The following is a 19,041-nucleotide window of genomic DNA, read 5'->3' on the forward strand; positions in this document are numbered from 1 at the left end:
GTAATCATACGTTTTTTGATTGAGTTAAGTCTGCTAATTGATATTTTATCGTATGTTTTTATATGTTGTGATGTTATGCTATTGTTTCAGAAAAAGGGAGAAGGTTTGGGCCCATTAAAACGTTTAATCCCGCTGCAAATGTTTGCACCTGTCCTAAGTCAGGAATCTGATGTACAGTAGTTGTCGTTTGTTTATGTAATATATACGTGTTTCTCGTTTCTCGTTTTGTTTATATAGATTAGACCGTTGGTTTTCCCGTTTGAATGGTTTTACACTAGTAATTTTGGGGCCCTTTATAGCTTGTTGTTCGGTGTGAGCCAAGGCTCCGTGTTGAAGGCCGAACTTTAACCTATAATGGTTTAATTTTTAAATTGTTATTTGGATGGAGAGTTGTCTCATTGGCACTCACACCACATCTTCCTATATCTATTGGAGCATTTTATTGGCTGATATCTCAAACCAAAAACAGTAAGAGCAAACTTGACAGATAAAAATAATCCTACAAGCATGTCTAAACATATATATCCTGAAATTATGTTAATGGCAGACAACTTTTTATAAGACTGTAAAATGTTGCTGGTATATTTTTTTATGACGTAATCATCATTGTTGTCGTCGTCGTTGTCGTTCAATGACATTTGGTTTCCTGACTATAATTTGAGAATAAGTGTATGGAATTCTATAAAATTGTACCACAAGATTATAATTGATTATTATGATTTTTTAGCTCACCTGGCCTAAAAGGCCAAGTGAGCTTTTCTCATCACTTGGCGTCCGGCATCCGTCGTCCGTCGTCGTCTGTCGTCCGTCGTCGTTAACTTTTACAAAAATCTTCTCCTCTGAAACTACTGGGCCAAATTAAACCAAACTTGGCCACAATCATCATTGATGTATCTAGTTTAAAATTTGTGTTTTTTTACCCGGCCAACCAAGCAAGATGGCCGCCATGGCTAAAAATAGAACATAGGGGTAAAATGCAGTTTTTGGCTTATAACTCAAAAAACAAAGCATTAAGAGCAAATCTGACATGGGGTAAATTTGTTAATCAGGTCAATATCTGTCTGCCCTGAAATTTTCAGATGAATCGGACAACCCATTGATGGGTTGCTGCCCCTAAATTTGTAATTTTAAGGAAATTTTACTGTTTTTGGTTATTATCTTGAATATTATTATAGATGGAGATAAACTGTAAACAACAATAATGTTCAGCAAAGTAAGATTTACAAATAAGTCACATGACCAAAATGGTCAGTTGACCCCTTAAGAAGTTATTGTCCTTTATAATCAATTTTTAACAATTTTCATAAAATTTGTAAATTTTTACTAACATTTTCCACTGAAACTACACGGACATGTTCATTATAGATAGAGATAACTGTAAGCAGCAATAATGTTCAGTAACATAAGATGCACAAACACATCACAATCACCTAAAGACAATTTTGTCATGAACTGTCTGCCCTTTTGTTTAATTCACATACACCAAGGTGAGCGACACAGGCTCCTTAGAGCCTCTAGTTTGCTTTATCAAAAGTCATTACATTACTTTTTGATTACTGTCTATTACAAACTACAAATAATATAAAACTAGAGGCTCTAAAGAGCCTGTGTCGCTCACCTTGGTATATGTGAATATTAAACAAAGGAAGCAGATGGATTCATGACAAAATTGTGTTTTGATGATGGTGATGTGTTTGTAAATCTTACTTTACTAAACAGTCTTGCTGCTTACATTTGTACAATTATCTCTATCTATAATGAATTGGCCCAGTAGTATCAGTGGAAATGTTAATAAAAATTTACAAATTTTATGAAAATTGTTAAAAATTTACTATAAAGGAAAATAACTCCTTAGGGGGTCAATTGACCATTTCGGTCATGTTGACTTATTTGTAAATCTTACTTTGCTGAACATTATTGCTGTTTACAGGTTATCTTTATCTATAATAATATTCAAGATAATAACCAAAAACAGCAAAATTTCCTTAAAATTACCTATTCACGGGCAGCAACCCAACAACGGGTTGTCAGATTCATCTGAAAATTGTAGGGAAGATAGATATTGATCTGCTAAACAATTTAACCCCATGTCAGATTTGCTCTAAATGCTTTGGTTTTTGAGTTATAAGCCAACAACTGCATTTTACCCCTATGTTCTATTTTTAGCCCATGGCCCATCTTGGTTGGTTGAACGGGTCACACCACACATTTTTTAAACTAGATACCCCAAAGATGATTGTTGCCAAGTTTGGATGAATTTGTCCCAGTAGTTTCAGAGGAGAAGATTTTTGTAAAAGATAACTAAGATTTACGAAAAATTGTTAAAAATTGACTATAAAGGGCAATAACTCCTAAAGGGGTCAACTGACCATTTCGGTCATGTTGACTTATTTGTAAATCTAACTTTGCTGAACATTATTGCTGTTTACTGTTTATCTCTATCTATAATAATATTCAAAATAATAACCAAAAACAGCAAAATTTCATTAAAATTACCAATTCAGGGGCAGCAACCCAACAACGGGTTGTCCGATTCATCTGAAAATTTCTGGGCAGATAGATCTTGACCTGATAAACAATTATACCCCCATGTCAGATTTGCTCTAAATGCTTTGGTTTTTGAGTTATAAGCCAAAAACTGCATTTTACCCCTATGTTCTATTTTTAGCCGTGGCGGCCATCTTGGTTGGTTGACCGGGTCACGCCACACATTTTTTAAACTAGATACCCCAATGATGATTGTGGCCAAGTTTGATTTAATTCGGCCCAGTAGTTTCAGAGGAGAAGATTTTTGTAGAAGCTAACGACGACGGACGACGGACGACGAAGCCGGACGCCGGACGCCAAGTGATGGGAAAAGCTCACTTGGCCCTTTGGGCCAGGTGAGCTAAAAATAGTAAAGAAAGCTTTTACCAAATATGTCTGTTTGTTTTGTTTACATATTGTTGTCAATATAATGGAATTTTATGAGACTGTCATACAAGTTAGAGATTTAGCTAGCTTTAAAACCAGGTTTAATCCACCATTTTTCTACATATGAAAATAAACTCATCATAGATAGTATTAGATACCAGGATTGAATTTTATATTTACGCCAGACGCGCATTTACTTGCATGCATTATTTGAGTAAAATTGGTATGTCACCAAATAGAGGGGAACTATTAACTCTTTCAAAAATTTTAACAACCACGTTGTACAATTGTAATTTGCATATATGGCATAACTTAATAATAAATACAAATTATTTTTCTTGATGTCTAGAAATGGATTAAGCGATTTATTATTAGCAGGTTTAATATTTACTAATTCTATGACACAGCTCAACAGCAGATTCAGCATGAAATACAAAAAGAATGTACATTTAAATAACTTGATAACAACCTTTATATGTAAAATTTATATTTCTTGTTACTAGGAAACATAAAAAGGGGAAGAAGAACTTTGGCAGAGTTGGAAGAGGAGAACTTAATTTTGGACAACAAAAGGTTACGTGAAGAAACCAAGAGAATAAAACTAGAACAAGAAAATTGGAAATTAGCTAATGAAGTTTTTATTTTGAAAAAACAAAGTTCAATCTGTAAACTTCAGTCTGAGTTTCCTGATTGTGTTCATGAACCATAATTACAACATGTTTATTACGGTAAATCTGAATATTTTTGTGTTCAATTTAAATAACTTAAAATTATTACTATTTTTCACTATAACACATGTATCATACGTGGCAAAATATTGATTTTCAAGATTTAAGTCAAAACCTTAGACACATCCCTTATTTTTTCCAAAAATGTATTTTTACCTGTCGGACATGAATTAGGAAAATTCTATGTTATTATTATCAAGTGTGATCAAAAGTTATAAATTAATATTGAAGAGAATGTGAATTTGGAAATCTAGTCAGATGTTTACAAATACAAAGTTTACTTAAAAAAATTGTCTCGCAATGTCATTCCTTTTTGCGGTACCATCAAAGGTTGAATTCATATTAATATAACACCTACAATCTGCAATAGCAATTTCCTCAATATTGTTATTTATTATTATGTCATTATGGTTAATGCCGATATCATGTAAAATAACACAGTATGTAACATATTTTATAGACTGTTCTGGTGTTGTTCTGAAGCCATCATGTAAACAGTTGAACCTCCTTTTTAGTAAACCAAATGTTTGTTCAATTAGAACCAGTGTTCTGCAAACAGCTCTGTTAGAAATTCCCTGGCAGTTGTTAGCTGGACTTAGATAAGGGGTCATCAAGTATTTGGTACATGGATAACCAGTGTCACCTAGTAACAATCCTTGGTGAATTACTGTTACAAAGTAATTTTTTGATGAAATATTCACAGATTGTATTTCAAATTATTCAAATAAATCAAAATTCAATTTAAAGCATTTAAAAAGGTTGTAACATAAACAATTACAGAAACTACAGCTTCCTAGTTAGTTGTAGTAAAAATCAAATAATATACCTTCAATAAAAGGAAGTAACTACACAATTATCTCCCCACTATTTATGCATTTGAGTATAAGCACAATAGATCATTTGCATTCCTTCAACGTTATGTTGAAGGAATGCAAATGATCTATTGTGCTTATAAGAAAGAAATTGTAATTAGCATATCAACACCGAATGACCAAATATGTAGATATGTTTATTAGCTTGTGTGTGAAATTTAAATGACTCACAAAGCTTTTTTTTCATAAAGTAGAAGATCTGGAATGCTTAATTCATTCCTTGTATGCAGATACCTTTATGTAACAAATTTCCTTCTGTCACTCATATGTCTATTGTCCATTACCCCAATTTCATTGTTAAGTGACTACTTGAGCAAAAATGAGTTTTTTTGTCAAATGATTGTTAGTACATCTGTTTCTGTCATGGTTCATATTTCCTTGACCTCATGTTCATTGTTCATTGGTCAATTTTAATAATTTGTGGTTTAATCTGTTTCTCTGGAACAATTAGCTATAGGACCAATATATTTGGTGTATGAAATGATTGTAAGGTGTACACGTCTGTCTGGCATGATTCATCTGACAGTGCCTTTATTTTCATAGAGAATTGATAATGATAATTCTATATAATACTTGTAGTAAAACCTTTATATTACAGACGATCAACATAAATTGAATAATGTGTAAAGCAGGCAAGATATATTAGTGGGTGCACTCTTTTTATTAAGAAATGTTCCTCAATTATAAAATTATTTCAAAATACATGTATTTGAATTGATATTAAACAAAGAAAAGTAATATAAAACTACGAATTGCATTTTGCTAGAAATGAACATATGTTTATTTATATTGATAAGGAGAATATTTAATTGGATAAACTTTGAAACAGTGGAGTATAATGTGTAAATTCACTTTTTAACTAAGAGAACAGGTACAGTTTTTTTAGATGCTGTATTAGTTATATTTCATTTTCACTTTATGCTTGTTTTATATCTGCTTTAAGAATAAAATCACATACTACCTAGTTATGTTGTTAACAATTGAGTTGCACAGTATGTGATGTATACACTTACCTTTATCAAGACATTATCAACAAAAGCAATTTTCAAACAGCACCTGCATATTGCGCATATATCTCCTATTTAAAACGATATTCCAGATCTTGTTTTCCTGCTTACCAAGGTTTCCAAGCAGTGAAGTTGATGAAGCTGACCCTTTGAAAATGTTGCAGACACCATCATGAGTTGTTTGACAGTTATGGAATATATTAAGAACAACATTTTTGCAATATCAGAGTAATTTGTCATTGTAGTAAAATATATGGTATAAAAAGAGGAGTTAATTTATGTAGACCTTTTACAATGAAATATAGGTGTAAATAATATCACTTACATCGGAACATCTTAATAATCTGTGTTTTTAAGTAATGATTCGTTAATTGAAACATATTGTTGACATATATAGCTAGGGTTTTAACTAACTTTAAATGTGTTGTGTAGATACAACTTCAAAAATTTGCAACCATATCATAGTTTGCAATGGTGAGTTTTCGCCCAAAGACATTTGGTTTCCAGACATGAACTGGAGTACTATAATCTATATTAAGTAATTATAGGAAGATGTGGTATGAGTGCCAATGAGACAACTCTCCATCCAAGTCAAAATTTATAAAAATAAAACCAATATAGGTCAAGGTATGGTCTTCAACACATAGCCTAGGCTCACATGAAAAAGCAAGAGATCCATACACTTAATATATTAAGTGTATGGATATCTGAAATTCTACCACTGTTAATTACATCTTTATCCTAAATCCATTGGATGTTAGATGTGAACCGATTGATATTAAAAAGCTTTTTTTATTAGTTGTCATTTTCTTTGAACTAGATGTCAGATACTTCAAGTATCAAATCTCAGTACTTTGGGTTTTTTTTGTTATGAGGTATATATTAATTTCCTGCAACATCCTGTCTGTGTTTTTGTTAGCTGTTTACCTGTTTTTCTGCTATTTGTCGGTCTGTTGAGTTAGGCCTTTTTCAACTAATTTTCATACTCTATTTTTATGTAGTACTGTTACACTACTATGCCAGGTTAGGGAATAGTTGGTGTAACGATATATGGTATTGTTACAATTCATAATAACAGGGCTGTCTGGCAAGATCATCATAACCCTATTGGTTTGGAACCATAAACAGTAATATATGCTGTAATTTGCCCATAAAAATACCTGAACATGACCATATTCTAACACTTATGGCGAAATATGTATGACATGGGAAACCATATGCATAGATACAAGAGTGAACACACTGAAATGTCTCGCCTTCTTTACTAATCATTGATATCATGTTGATAGTCCTAAATATAAAGCTTTACAACTGTCACATAAACTTAACATTAACCAAGAAAACTAAACATTGACCAATGAACCATGAAAATGAGGTCAAGGTCAGATGAATCATGCCAGGCAGGCATGAACAGCTAACAATTCTTTCATACAACAAATATAGTTGACCTAATGCTTCTAGTTTTAAGAAAAACACAAAAACACAAAAACATAACATGGATGAGCAATGAACCGTGAAAATGAGGTCAAGGTCAAATAAAACCTGCGTGACTGACATATAGGTCAAAAAATATTTCCACACACCAAATATAGTTGACCTATTGCATATATAATTAGAAAAAAAGACCAAAACACAAAAACTTAACTATAATCACTGAGCCATGAAAAGGAGGTCAAGGACAGATGACACCTGCCAGCTAGACATGTACACCTTACAATCATTCCATACACCAAATATAGTAGACCTATTAAATACAGTATACGAAAAATAGACCAAAACACAAAAACTTAACTATAACCACTGAGCCATGAAAATGAGGTCAAGGTCAGATGACACCTGCCAGTTGGACATGTACATCTTACAGTGCTTCTATACACCGAATATACTAGACCTATTGACAAAAGTTGCAGGCTTGACAAAAACCATCCAAGAACACAATCTAAATATCCCCATTGAAAAAAACACTCATTATAAACTACCATTAACAATACATTAGTCTATTTCAAAGCTGCCATCAAATCAATAGTTCAGAGTAAAACAAATGATCATTTATTACTGACACATTAAAATTTATTTGTCTGAATGAAAAATGATAAAATACATTAAAAAAGTTAAAACACCAACTACATGTATATAAATTAATGACTAGCTTCCATTTGTATTTGCTGATATTTAAAACTGTTTTTCATCAACAAGAGCATACTGTTTATTACTTCTATAACCTTTTCTCTTATTATCATTATGATTTTCACTTTTTTCTGACTTGACTTCAGTATCACAATTTTCCTCAGAGTTATGTCCCATGTCACCATTCTGATTAGAGTTATGTCCCATGTCACCATTTGGATTTGAGTTATTTCCCTTGTCACAATCTTGTTCCAGAGATTCTTTAGGTTCTTCATCTTCTGATTCTTCATCTAAAATGAAATGTTTTTACATGAATATTTCTTTGTATCCAAATAGACTCAATTAAATGTCTCATCTTTTTAAATAGTCATCTATAGTGTTTAGCTGAAATTCAAGAGTTGTCTTTCGCGTTGCCTACAAATTAAATAATTTTGTTGCATAGTACTTATAAAGTAAAGAGTAACGAAACATTTTTAGTTCATTAACATAGAATCTGCAATTAAGAAGAAGGTGTCTGGCATATACGAACAATACTCACATATTGTAACTCATTTATAAGTTGCGGACTAAGTATGAAGCCATACTGTTCTAGAAGAAAATTGTGACAGAAATATTTGTAGGTCATAGAAGAGCAAATGGTCAGATGCACAGAAAGACAAGGTTAATGCACTATAGCTCCTTAGAGTGAGGGTATAATATTGTATCAAGATCAACATGTAAATATGCTAGGTAAAATGTATTTGATATTTTAAAAACAGATGAAAGCACTAAAATTAAAGATAATATAAAATAGGCTTAAAATTGTGAACTTTCAATTTCTGTGTATAACTATTCTATAAGGGTCTGTATATGGAGTTACAGTATACATCTTAAAATGAACATCATACTCAGGGGCTTGCATTTCCTTGAATGATATATTTGATAAATTCTAACTGCTTTCAATAAAAGGATTTTTAATGTAAAAGTTGCAGTTGTCCCTTTAAATTGTATAGACACTATCATGAATCTACTAACTGTTATTTATTATATGTGTAACATACGGCCACAAAAATGTTTCATCCCTCCTTTTTACCTAATTGATCTTTTAACTTTAATATTAGAGAAACATGATTACCCTTACACAGAATTCTGTTTGAAGGTGGATCGCAATGATAGGATTTATTTTTTCTGTTTTGAATTAACTGTAGTTTGTCTTTTTGTCATTTCTGTCTTGCCTAATTGAAGTGAAGGCATTTCTTTCAATGGCAGCAGCTTCAATTATGTTTTAATTTTTGATTAGGCCACTTCAAGGGGAACTAATTAATGGAAGCTCAATGATATTTGGTATGGAGATGAAGTGGCCTCATGCCCTCATCTTTGTTCATTGACTTTTGAAATTGCATCATTTACATGCTAATGTTTGTTTTTAGGACAGTCTAAAGGAGAACTTCTTATGACAATTCTAAGGTATTTGATATGCAGTTGTTTTATATTGTAGCATTTACATTTCTCATTTCCAGTGAGTTTTTACGGCCTAGCTTCTTCAGTCATGGCTCATTGACTATTTTAATTTTATCACACTACCCTATAAAGGCTAGACACATCACTGTGTTTATTTTTTTCCCCTTAGTATTGTCTATTTTTCTTCGAATTACAAATGTATGATTGATTTTCCCCTATTCTGCATCTTTTTTTTTTTGCTTAATATAGCTTGTTAGAATGTGACAGGATTACAATTAAACAAAACAGTATATGCCATACCTGATTCTTCTTTGTCTTCTTGTTCCTTTTTTGGTTTCTTGCCTTTTTGCTTCTGTTTTTTCTTCAATCTGGTAAAAAATTTAATAATTTGTTACTTATTTGTCAAGATTTAAAAACAAATACTGATTTTGCAATTAACCAAAAAGTATTCTATACCTATTATAATAAACATTTAAAACTAGACATAGTATAGTAAATACATGTTTTCCAAGATAAAAAGATTGTTATCTTATTGGCAATACCACATCTTCAAATTATATATGCTAACTTAGTTTTTTTACTGCAAAGCAATACAGACTGTCTTCTAACAAAAAACCTAAACAGATAAAGTCTTAGATCATAGAAATTGTGTATATAATTTCAACCATATTTTACTTCTTCAATGCAGTGATGGTGTACTAGAACAACTTGCAAAAGCACTTTTGTAAATTTGCTAGGTAAAGTACTAAACATTTTAAGAAAGATAAGCAAATTTTCAGTGGAAAAAATAGCTTAATGAGTTAATTTCAGTGGGTCCTCAAGTTTGCATTATAATTTCTTTTAAATTACAATTTTTATATTCATAATTTTAAACAGAAGAAATTTCTTATAAAATATGTTTGTAGTTATTTTAGTAAACCTGGGATCAATGTTTAAAGAGAGTTGTTTTGTAAGGACATATCTGTGTTCAAACATATATATGTTATGTTAAACTTTTATTCCAACTGTGTTTAGTTAAACCTTCAAAAATATTTTGGCCATGAAGTTCATTTTTCAGCATTTGGACTCAACACCATATAAGAACAATACTGAAAATATTCATAAAAAGAGAAAAAATCACAGCAAATGAAAATCATAGTTGTAATTATAACGTAATGTATCCAAGCGATGTAACTTTTGTTTCCAATATTTTAATTTATTCAATTGAAGAAGGCCATACATAATAGCTGAAACGTTTGGAAAATTGTGATACAGTTATTAAATAAAAATATATATACAATTTAATTTTTTTGAATTCCTAGATCAAACAGACAGTCAGGGGCATAACTTAACAACTAAATATCAAAATTATCTATAAGATAAATACAAGACTCTTTAAAATAGGGTTTCTAATGGTAACTTTTGTAAATTTCATTCATTTACAGATTTTACTAGCATTAACTATTTCCCTTAAGCCCTAAAAAATAAGTAATAACACTAATATATTTCTCCACAACGTGTTTTAGAGAGTAAAATGCCTTCATTTGCATGCCAAAAGTGACTATTCAAAATATCACTCTTCACCGTCCCTTATTGCTATTATTCATATCTTTTCCTTGATTCCAATTAAAATGTATATTCTTACAACCTTTTAGCTCTTTTCTTTGCTGTCCTGATTTCTGCTTCTGTTTGGTTCTTCTCCAGTTTCTTCTGATATTCTGCATCAGCATTATCCTAAATCAAAATATATATATTTAGCATATATACTGTATTGAAATTTCTTATTATTTTCCAAGAATGTAGGTAATGCTGCACAAAATAAATTAAAGCTTATAGACTGTATATGTGTGCGGATTTTTTTATTGAGGTAAATATTCCAGTGTGCATAACAAATTTCTGGAATAATGTTCATAACTTTCCTTAGATTACAAAATTTCAAAATTAAATGCATTAAACTTTTGTTATTACCAAGGTCAACTAATACTAAGTATGACCAATTCCTACTACATGTCAACTTCACCTGTACATACCTTTCAACTGACCCATATAGACTGTAGGAGTTGCAACTTTTTTTTGTGTATGATTGCATAATTTATTAATTGACAAATACATATACACATGCTTAAATTCCATGAATGTTTAGACTGAGACAGTTTTTCTTGAAAGTGATCTGGTTTTTTTATATCAGAAAAAAAGATATCTGAGATATATTTATAATTCTATTGACTGGTTTTACTGTTTACATACATCTTACATTAATAATGATTATGAATAAGTATTATGCATAACAGGTGTTTATTAATCTTACTCGTTCAAATTTTTCATCCACATATTTCTGTCTAGCATATTCTCTCCGCCTTACTCCTCTGTAGACATGGAAATCTCCACTTCCTGCTCCTGCACTAGAACCTGTCAACAAATGATAGTCTGAAAAGTCATTTGTTTAAAGCAAAAATGCTAGAAAAAACAGGTGCAATTATCTTAAATACAGGTAGATATTATCCTGTATGAAAAGTATGTTGTAATATGTGACCCGCCATGACATTTGCAGGCTTATGGAGGTAGAACGTCATTGTTGATTTTTTTTAACTACATAATAATTTTATTCATCAAATATTGCTTGTCATTGTTAGAAAATTATAAACATGATAAATATCGAGATTCAATGAAAACGTATTTGTGAAGAAAAGATAAACACATTCCTTGGCTTCTTTTTTGCGGACGCCGAACTATACATCATATATACGTTTTGAAGTTTGACTTTATCGTTTTAAGTGAAAAATATTTAAATCTACATTTTAAATTAATATACAAAAAATCAAATTTCTGCTCTATAGATTTCCTTTCATAAATGAAGTCTGAAATATATCCATGATAAATGCACCGCATCGAATGCTTATAAGAGAACACCTACTTATAAACTGTTACGCGTCGCATACTATGTTTAGAGACATGCATAATAAATCTAAATTAAAAAAGGAATTCTTAAAGCTTAGTTGGACAACTTTTAAACCAACTTCATCTCAACAAGTTTAAATAACATGTTTTAAATTGAGCTACAAACAAAACAAAAATGCTCTAAAGATTTTCTTTCATAAATGAAGTCTGAAAAATATCCATAATAAATGCACCGTATCAAATACATATATGAGAACATCTACTTATAAACTGTTACGCGTCGCATACTATGTTTAGAGACATGCATGATAAATCTAAATTAAAAGGGGGAATTCTTAAAGCTTTCTTTGACAAATTTCAAATTAACTTCATTTCAACAAGTTAAAATTACATGTTCTAAAATAGAGCTAAGAATTGTTTGTATTGTAGTAAATTTATTTTTTTGAAATTTTATTCAAATACGCTATTGAACACCACTAAGAGCCAATAAATACAATAATTGTGTATTTTATATATATGTGCCTTCAACAAATAAAATAGATTTCGAAAAAGAGTAGGCTAATGCCGCTACAAGGCAGCACTCGCACCCGCAAAGTGGAAAGGGATTAATATAAGTTGCAAAACTTGATTCCCAATCCACTATAAATTAATATGTTTAAACTAAACTAAACAAATAAAAGTCGTCATAGAACAGTCTCATTTTCATACCGTTATTCGAAATGACTCGTTTCATTGCTATTACAACAAATATGTCATACATGGAATAACATGACAGAGAGTTTGTTTTGTTTCTGAATATTCTACATACATATACAAAAAAGCAATTTTTAGACAATTTTCCCTTCTAAGCCTGGAAGTGGCTAGTCACATATAATTTACGGCGTTTTTATTACAATGACGTTCTACCTCCATAAGCCTGGATATGTCGTGGCTGGTCACATATTAGTAATAAAAAAACTTAATACATTGTACATAACATGTAGTGTCAATTCAGAATATTATGCATGTTAAATCACCACTACTATTATAGTTGGTGCTGCTCCATAGAGGTAGTGAAAATAATTTAAATGTGACATTCTTAAAAAAAGTAATGATAGATTTTATAAAATTCAAAACTTTATGCCAGGTCTGTAACAAATAAATCATTGTATTTCATTTAAATATGTTTTTCCTCACCATTTTGTGTGTTTGAATGTTCCATTATCCCTACTAGGAAGTAAAGTTGGATTGTCTTTGTTGTGTGCTATATATATCCTTTATTTGTATATGTTCTTTTTTACCCTTCATGCTCTTCTGGAAGATATTTTTCTTGTGTATGTTCTTTTTTACCCTTCAAGCCCTTCTGGAAGATTGATTTTAGGTTGTTTTTTTCATTGTGCATTTTGGTATGTTCTTTTATTCCTTCTGAAAAGTATGTTTTAGGTGTCTCCATTGTGTGTTTGAGCATATTTGTAACCCCTTCTGGAATGTAAACTTGTGTTATCTTCATTGTGTTTCTGTTAAATAGTTGGGTTATTTTCACTGTGTTTGTGTATGGTCTTTTTTATTCCTTCTAGAAATAAATTTAGGTCAACTTGATTTGTTCAAATATTCTAGATAAATCTTTCCTTTTACCCCAAACATTTCTTATAAATTCCAGTGGATCACGAGGCTTTCTTTCTTGTGATGACTCAGGAATAAAAACTTCTTTTGACTGAAAACAGAAAATAATTCAAATTCATTATTATAAATTGTAAAAGAAATATTCCTTAAAAAGGCTTAATGAAATATTATACAAAATTTAAACATGTTTTAAAAAGAGTCATACAAATTTTCATGATTTCATCAACTAAATTTTTAAGGAGCTGTGAGGAGAAAATGCACCTGACAATTAGCATGATTATGTGGTTAAAATCAGCAAGAGTGTCATGCTGAAGTGACAAAGACAGTGGGAGATAAGCAACACTGGAAGATACCTTTTAGATATAACACCATACATTGTAGCTAGATTAGAACAAGAAAACACAGAAGAATACAAACGGAAGTTAGAAATAATTTCAGTCTTTCTTGAATTACCAGAATATCTGCAACCTCAATCATAACAGCAAAAAAAAAATTAAAGTATGTTCCTGGAGGAAATTACATGGGGGAAGATTCTCATAAGGTGTAATTGTGAGCAAAAATTTGTTCCTGTGAAAAAAGTTCCAGTGGAACTAATTTCACAGGAAATATGTTCTGGGAGAACTTTTTTCACAGACAATTTCTATATATAATTTGTTCCACACTTTACCTGGTGAAATAAGTTCTGGGTTGGTGAAATTTGTTCCATACCTAGTGAAATAATTGTAGGTTGGAGGTCCATGTTTGTGAGATTTGTTCCTTACCTGGTGAAATAAGTTCTGGATTTGTGAAATTTGTTCCTCACCTGGTGAAATTAGTTCCTTGTCTGTGAAATATGTTCCACTTGTTAAACAAGTAATCTTATATACTGAGCACTTGTCATCAGCAAGTTTAAAGTCATTATAAAAACATGTATTTTATTGATAATGCAATATTAAAATAGAAAGTGTAAACATCCAATTTGGATCATGAGGAGTAAAGCAAAAGTTTAATATAATACTCAATTAATAATACTAAAAATGACACTTATGATCCAGGAGAGAGTAGAATAAGAAATAATAATAAACGTCTTTCCGAAAAAAAGTTTTATAACGGTTAAAGATGAACATTTGTACTTTTTGGAAAAGGACAAAGTGACTGATTAATTATGTTAAAAAGACATAAAGAGACAAAGGAGACGCACTCTTTTAAAACTGTGCAATGACCATAGCTAAGTACATGTGTGATTAGAACACCCATGACAGATTAACAGGAAGCAAGGAGGTCGAATACCACATAAATGATAAAACACAGATACAAATTATGATACATTATAATTGCTTTTATTTCTTATCTTCATCCTAGTCATGCCTTCAATTGCAAATGTACCCCATGCAAGCACAGAACTTATTTTCTGTGAAATAGGTTCGAACAGAACATTTTCATTGACGAACCATAAAATACCTTCCTTCAAACTAATATCATAGGGACTTATTTCACTTTTTTTAAAACTCATGGTGCTGTGACTTTTGTTCCGGAACCATTTTTCACAAATGGCGGTTTAAAAATTAGTTTCCGAACAAATTCTATAGTGCTGGAACATATTTTCTGTGACATAAGAACAAATGTCACGCAGGAACAAATTTTTTGTTACATAACAACGAAAACATATTTACAACATGACAAATGATAAACAGTAGAGATCAAACTATATATATACATGATACATGTATAACTATATATATATACATGATACATGTATATAAAACAAATAAGGTTTAGTGACAATTTGTGATCTGACTGACCACGCAAACATGCGCGTAGCTACGTTTACGTCAAAATGCCCAGGCCTACACTTGAATTTCGAAAGTAAAAAAAAAAAAAAATAGAATAAGAAAATCTGGTTAACAGCACATCAGCCGTGTGAATCTGTCTGCAGTGGATTGTAATTGTGAATAAAAAGGGACTGAATTTACTTTAATCAATTAGATTCTCTTATACATTTTTTTCCAATTTTCTGTAAATGTCTGAATCTACTTTAGTTCTGCGTACTTTTCTTATATTTAAAGCAATTTATTATCTACTGAGACTCGATATGCGGTTTGAATGTTTTTGTCGAGTCTGGGATTTACGTCTCAAAGGCGAGACAAATTAAGGTTCCAAATAGATAAAGTGTTGTGAATGACTGTCCATGAAATTTTACGAAAGTTGGAAAATATTAAATTTTTTATGATCAAAAGAGTATCCAGAGCAATATAATAATGCAATGATGTTTTAATTTTCCCTCATTTAACGGATAAAAGGTATTCTTTCTGCAATTAATAAGGGGTCACAGTTTGGGCTTAAAGTTTGTTAATTCTCAATTAAATTAGCCAATATTAACTACTTTGTCAAACCTTTATCAAATGTTATGAAAATTTGGAGTAGTTTTTTTTAGGATTAATGTCTGAAGCAAAATGTTGACTCTGAAGCATTTGTTTTCGTTCATTTTTCTGATCTTTTAATTACTTGTACGCAGTTTTTTTTAAAGATCAATTTATAAACCTTCATAGATTGTCATGAAATAGTGGCACACTTTAATATTATAGATCAAGAAAAAATATAAAAAGATTTTTTTTAATTTTTTCAAACCTTTTAAGGGACTGATAACATGGATAAATTGATTAACTTTTTGTGGAAAGAAATCATAGGTGTTTCAGGGAATTTGTATATTGCACCTGTTAGAAATAAAGTTTCATGTTCATTAAAAGGTGCTTTTGTCGATTGTATGCCCACTCAGGCTCCTTTTAAACATAATTGAAAGTAAAATTGGATTTCTCTTCCGCTTTGTACTTATTTGGCAAAATAAATATTTCGATATGAGCGTCACTGATGAGTCTTATGTAGACAAAACGCGTGTTTGGCGTACAGAATTATAATCCTGGTAATTTTGATAACTATTGGACGTTTTCTCTAAAACCAATGACCGCTAGAATTATTATAACACTATGAACATGATGAATAGGTTAAACATATTTCAAAGTTAAACATGAAACAAGAGGCTGTCACAACGACAGCAAACCGGATTTATTAACATTTATTTGTATCCTGCAAAAATCAAAAGAACCATAACTGATGAACGGTGAAAGTAACAAGAATGTGTCCATAGTACACGGATGCCCCACTCGCACTATAATTTTCCATGTTCAGTGGACCGTGAAATTTGGGTCTTTAATTTGGAATTAAAATTAGAAAAATCATATCATAGGGAACATGTGTACTAAGTTTCAAGTAGATGTGCTTTTAACTTCCTCAAAAACTACCTTGACCAAAAACTTTAACCTGAACTTCGCACTTTCATTTTCTATGTTCAGTTGACCATAAAATTGGGGTCAAAACTATAATTTGGCATTAAAATTAGAAAGATCATATCATGGGGAACATGTGTACTAAGTTTCAATTGGATTGGACTTCAACTTTATCGAAAACTACCTCGACCAAAAACTTTAACCTGAAGTGGGACGAATGAACGGACGAACGAACGAACGGAGGCACAGACCAGAAAACATAATGCCCCTCTACTATCATGACTATCGTAGATGGGGCATAAAAATCGTCAATACCAAATTTGACCTTAACTTTGTCATCAGTGTCAACATATTAAAATTTGAAAAGCTTAGTTTGAATGGTTCATGAGTAAATGCAACAACTTGAATGGAAATGCCATTTTACGACCTTTCAAGAACCATAACTCCTGAACGGTAAAAGTCAAAATCGTCATTATTGAACTTGAACTCTATTTTGTCATCAGTCACAACATATAAAAATTTCAAAAGCTTTGGTTGAATGGTTCATGAGAAAATGCACGGACAAGACTGGAAACACCATTTTTCCATCTTTCAAGAACCATAACTCCTGAACGGTAGAAGTCAAAATCGCCATTATTGAACTTGACCTTCATTTAGTAACAACATAATAAAATTTAAAAAGCTATGTTTGAACGGTTCATGAGTAAATGCACGGACACGACTGGAAACTTGATTTTCCATCTTTTAAGAACCATAACTCCTGAACGGTAGAAGTTGAACGGTTTATGAGTTAATGCACGGACACGACTGGAAACTCCATTTTTCAATCTTTCATGAACCATAACTCCTGAACGGTAAAGGTCAAAATCGTCATTATTGAACTTGACCTTCATTTAGTTGTCAGTAACAACATATTAAAATTTTAAAAGCTTAGGTTGAACGGTTCATGAGTTCATGCACGGACAACATTTGATTGCCGCCCGCCCGACCGACCGCTGTACATCCCCAAATCAATAACCGACGTTTTTGTCCCAAAAATCCAGTTAAAAAAACAATTAGATTCATAAGAATGCTGCTATTAATTTTTTAGTGACAGGAATGGTATCACATTCTCGACAACTAGATAGCTTTCGTGGACTTCATCCCCTCAAACCCACAACCAGCAGGTGCTTTTACATTGAGCAGTTGGCAACCCCTCAGACCCCATGCCAATGTTAGGGCGTACACGTAAAAATGTCCCAGCTACGCTACTGGCAGATGTAGATTTAATAGAAGTGTTGTAGACCTGGGGATATAAAGGTACATTGTAGTCTAACTAGTTGAGATAGGGGAGATCTTCTTTAGCTCAATTGGTTAGAGCGCTGCCTTTAGATACCGAGATTGAGGGCTCGAATCCCGCTGGTACCATCCATGGAAAATCACATCATTGGCGCTGCGAGCAATTACTACTTGTACAAACAAGTGTATATAGATGCCTGGCAGGTTGATATGGTGATTGACCAGTGGTCATAGGATGACCATGACATATATCTAGGTGGAACTGGCCAGAGGATTTCCGAGTAGATGTCTCGGGGTTGTACAGGTAGTGGACCTGTGAGTTGCTCGGATGGATGGTACGCAGCCCGAAAAAAGAAAAAGGGGAAGAGTGTTGTAGACCTGGGGATATAAAGGTAGTCTAACTAGTTGAGTTAGGGGAGATCTTCTTTAGCTCAATTGGTTAGAGCGCTGCCTTTAGATCCCGAGATTGAGGGTTCGGATCCCGCTGGTACCATCCATGGAAAATCACATCAGAATTTTTGTTTATCACTTGATTTCAAGCCCTCAGAAAATGGATAGTCATTACATTTACTTTAAAGGTGTTATCCCTCATTTGAAGGGATATAAATTTCCCAACCTGTCAAAGCCAAAGGACGAACTTTGTCGAAGAAGAACCTATTAAACACAATGATAAGATGTTTAATGTGATTGAACCTTTGTTTACTTACTGGATTTTTCATTAATTTGTCAAGTCTCATTTTCTGTAATTCTGCAGGAGTTTTTGCAACAACAACATTTTTCTCACTTTTATCTTTTCCGTCCATTTTCACACTAAGCTGGATCTCAGCTGACTACTATACTTTGTTCAGTTTGAGTGAAGCGAATACAAGCGGATTCCAGTTTATTTCGAAGCGTTTATTTTCACATTTTCACACCGGATATCTAGTTTTTTCAC

At 31.8% G+C, this 19,041-nt stretch overlaps 2 protein-coding genes across 3 annotated transcripts in view; one reads left to right on the forward strand and one right to left on the reverse strand.

Moving 5' to 3' along the window:
• Positions 1-5,477, forward strand: part of LOC134681093 (uncharacterized) — a 280,458-nt gene extending 274,981 nt beyond the window's left edge. For both annotated transcript variants that reach the window (XM_063540513.1, XM_063540514.1), the window contains exon 10: positions 3,417-5,477. In XM_063540513.1, the coding sequence (XP_063396583.1) occupies positions 3,417-3,622 (206 nt within the window). In that variant the 3' untranslated portion in view covers positions 3,623-5,477. The remainder of the gene's footprint in view (positions 1-3,416) is intronic.
• A 2,076-nt stretch (positions 5,478-7,553) lies between these two features.
• On the reverse strand, positions 7,554-18,993 carry LOC134681096 (PRKR-interacting protein 1 homolog). Its single transcript, XM_063540523.1, has 6 exons — positions 18,815-18,993; positions 13,579-13,657; positions 11,375-11,475; positions 10,715-10,800; positions 9,388-9,455; positions 7,554-7,937 (listed from the first exon to the last, which is right to left on the reverse strand). The coding sequence occupies exons 1-6, from the start codon at positions 18,908-18,910 to the stop codon at positions 7,693-7,695; spliced, it is 675 nt and encodes a 224-aa protein (XP_063396593.1). The 5' UTR covers positions 18,911-18,993; the 3' UTR covers positions 7,554-7,692.
• Between the last annotated feature and the right edge of the window lie 48 nt (positions 18,994-19,041).

Source organism: Mytilus trossulus, chromosome 8 (genome assembly GCF_036588685.1).
Source record: "Mytilus trossulus isolate FHL-02 chromosome 8, PNRI_Mtr1.1.1.hap1, whole genome shotgun sequence".
Lineage (NCBI taxonomy): Eukaryota > Metazoa > Mollusca > Bivalvia > Mytilida > Mytilidae > Mytilus > Mytilus trossulus.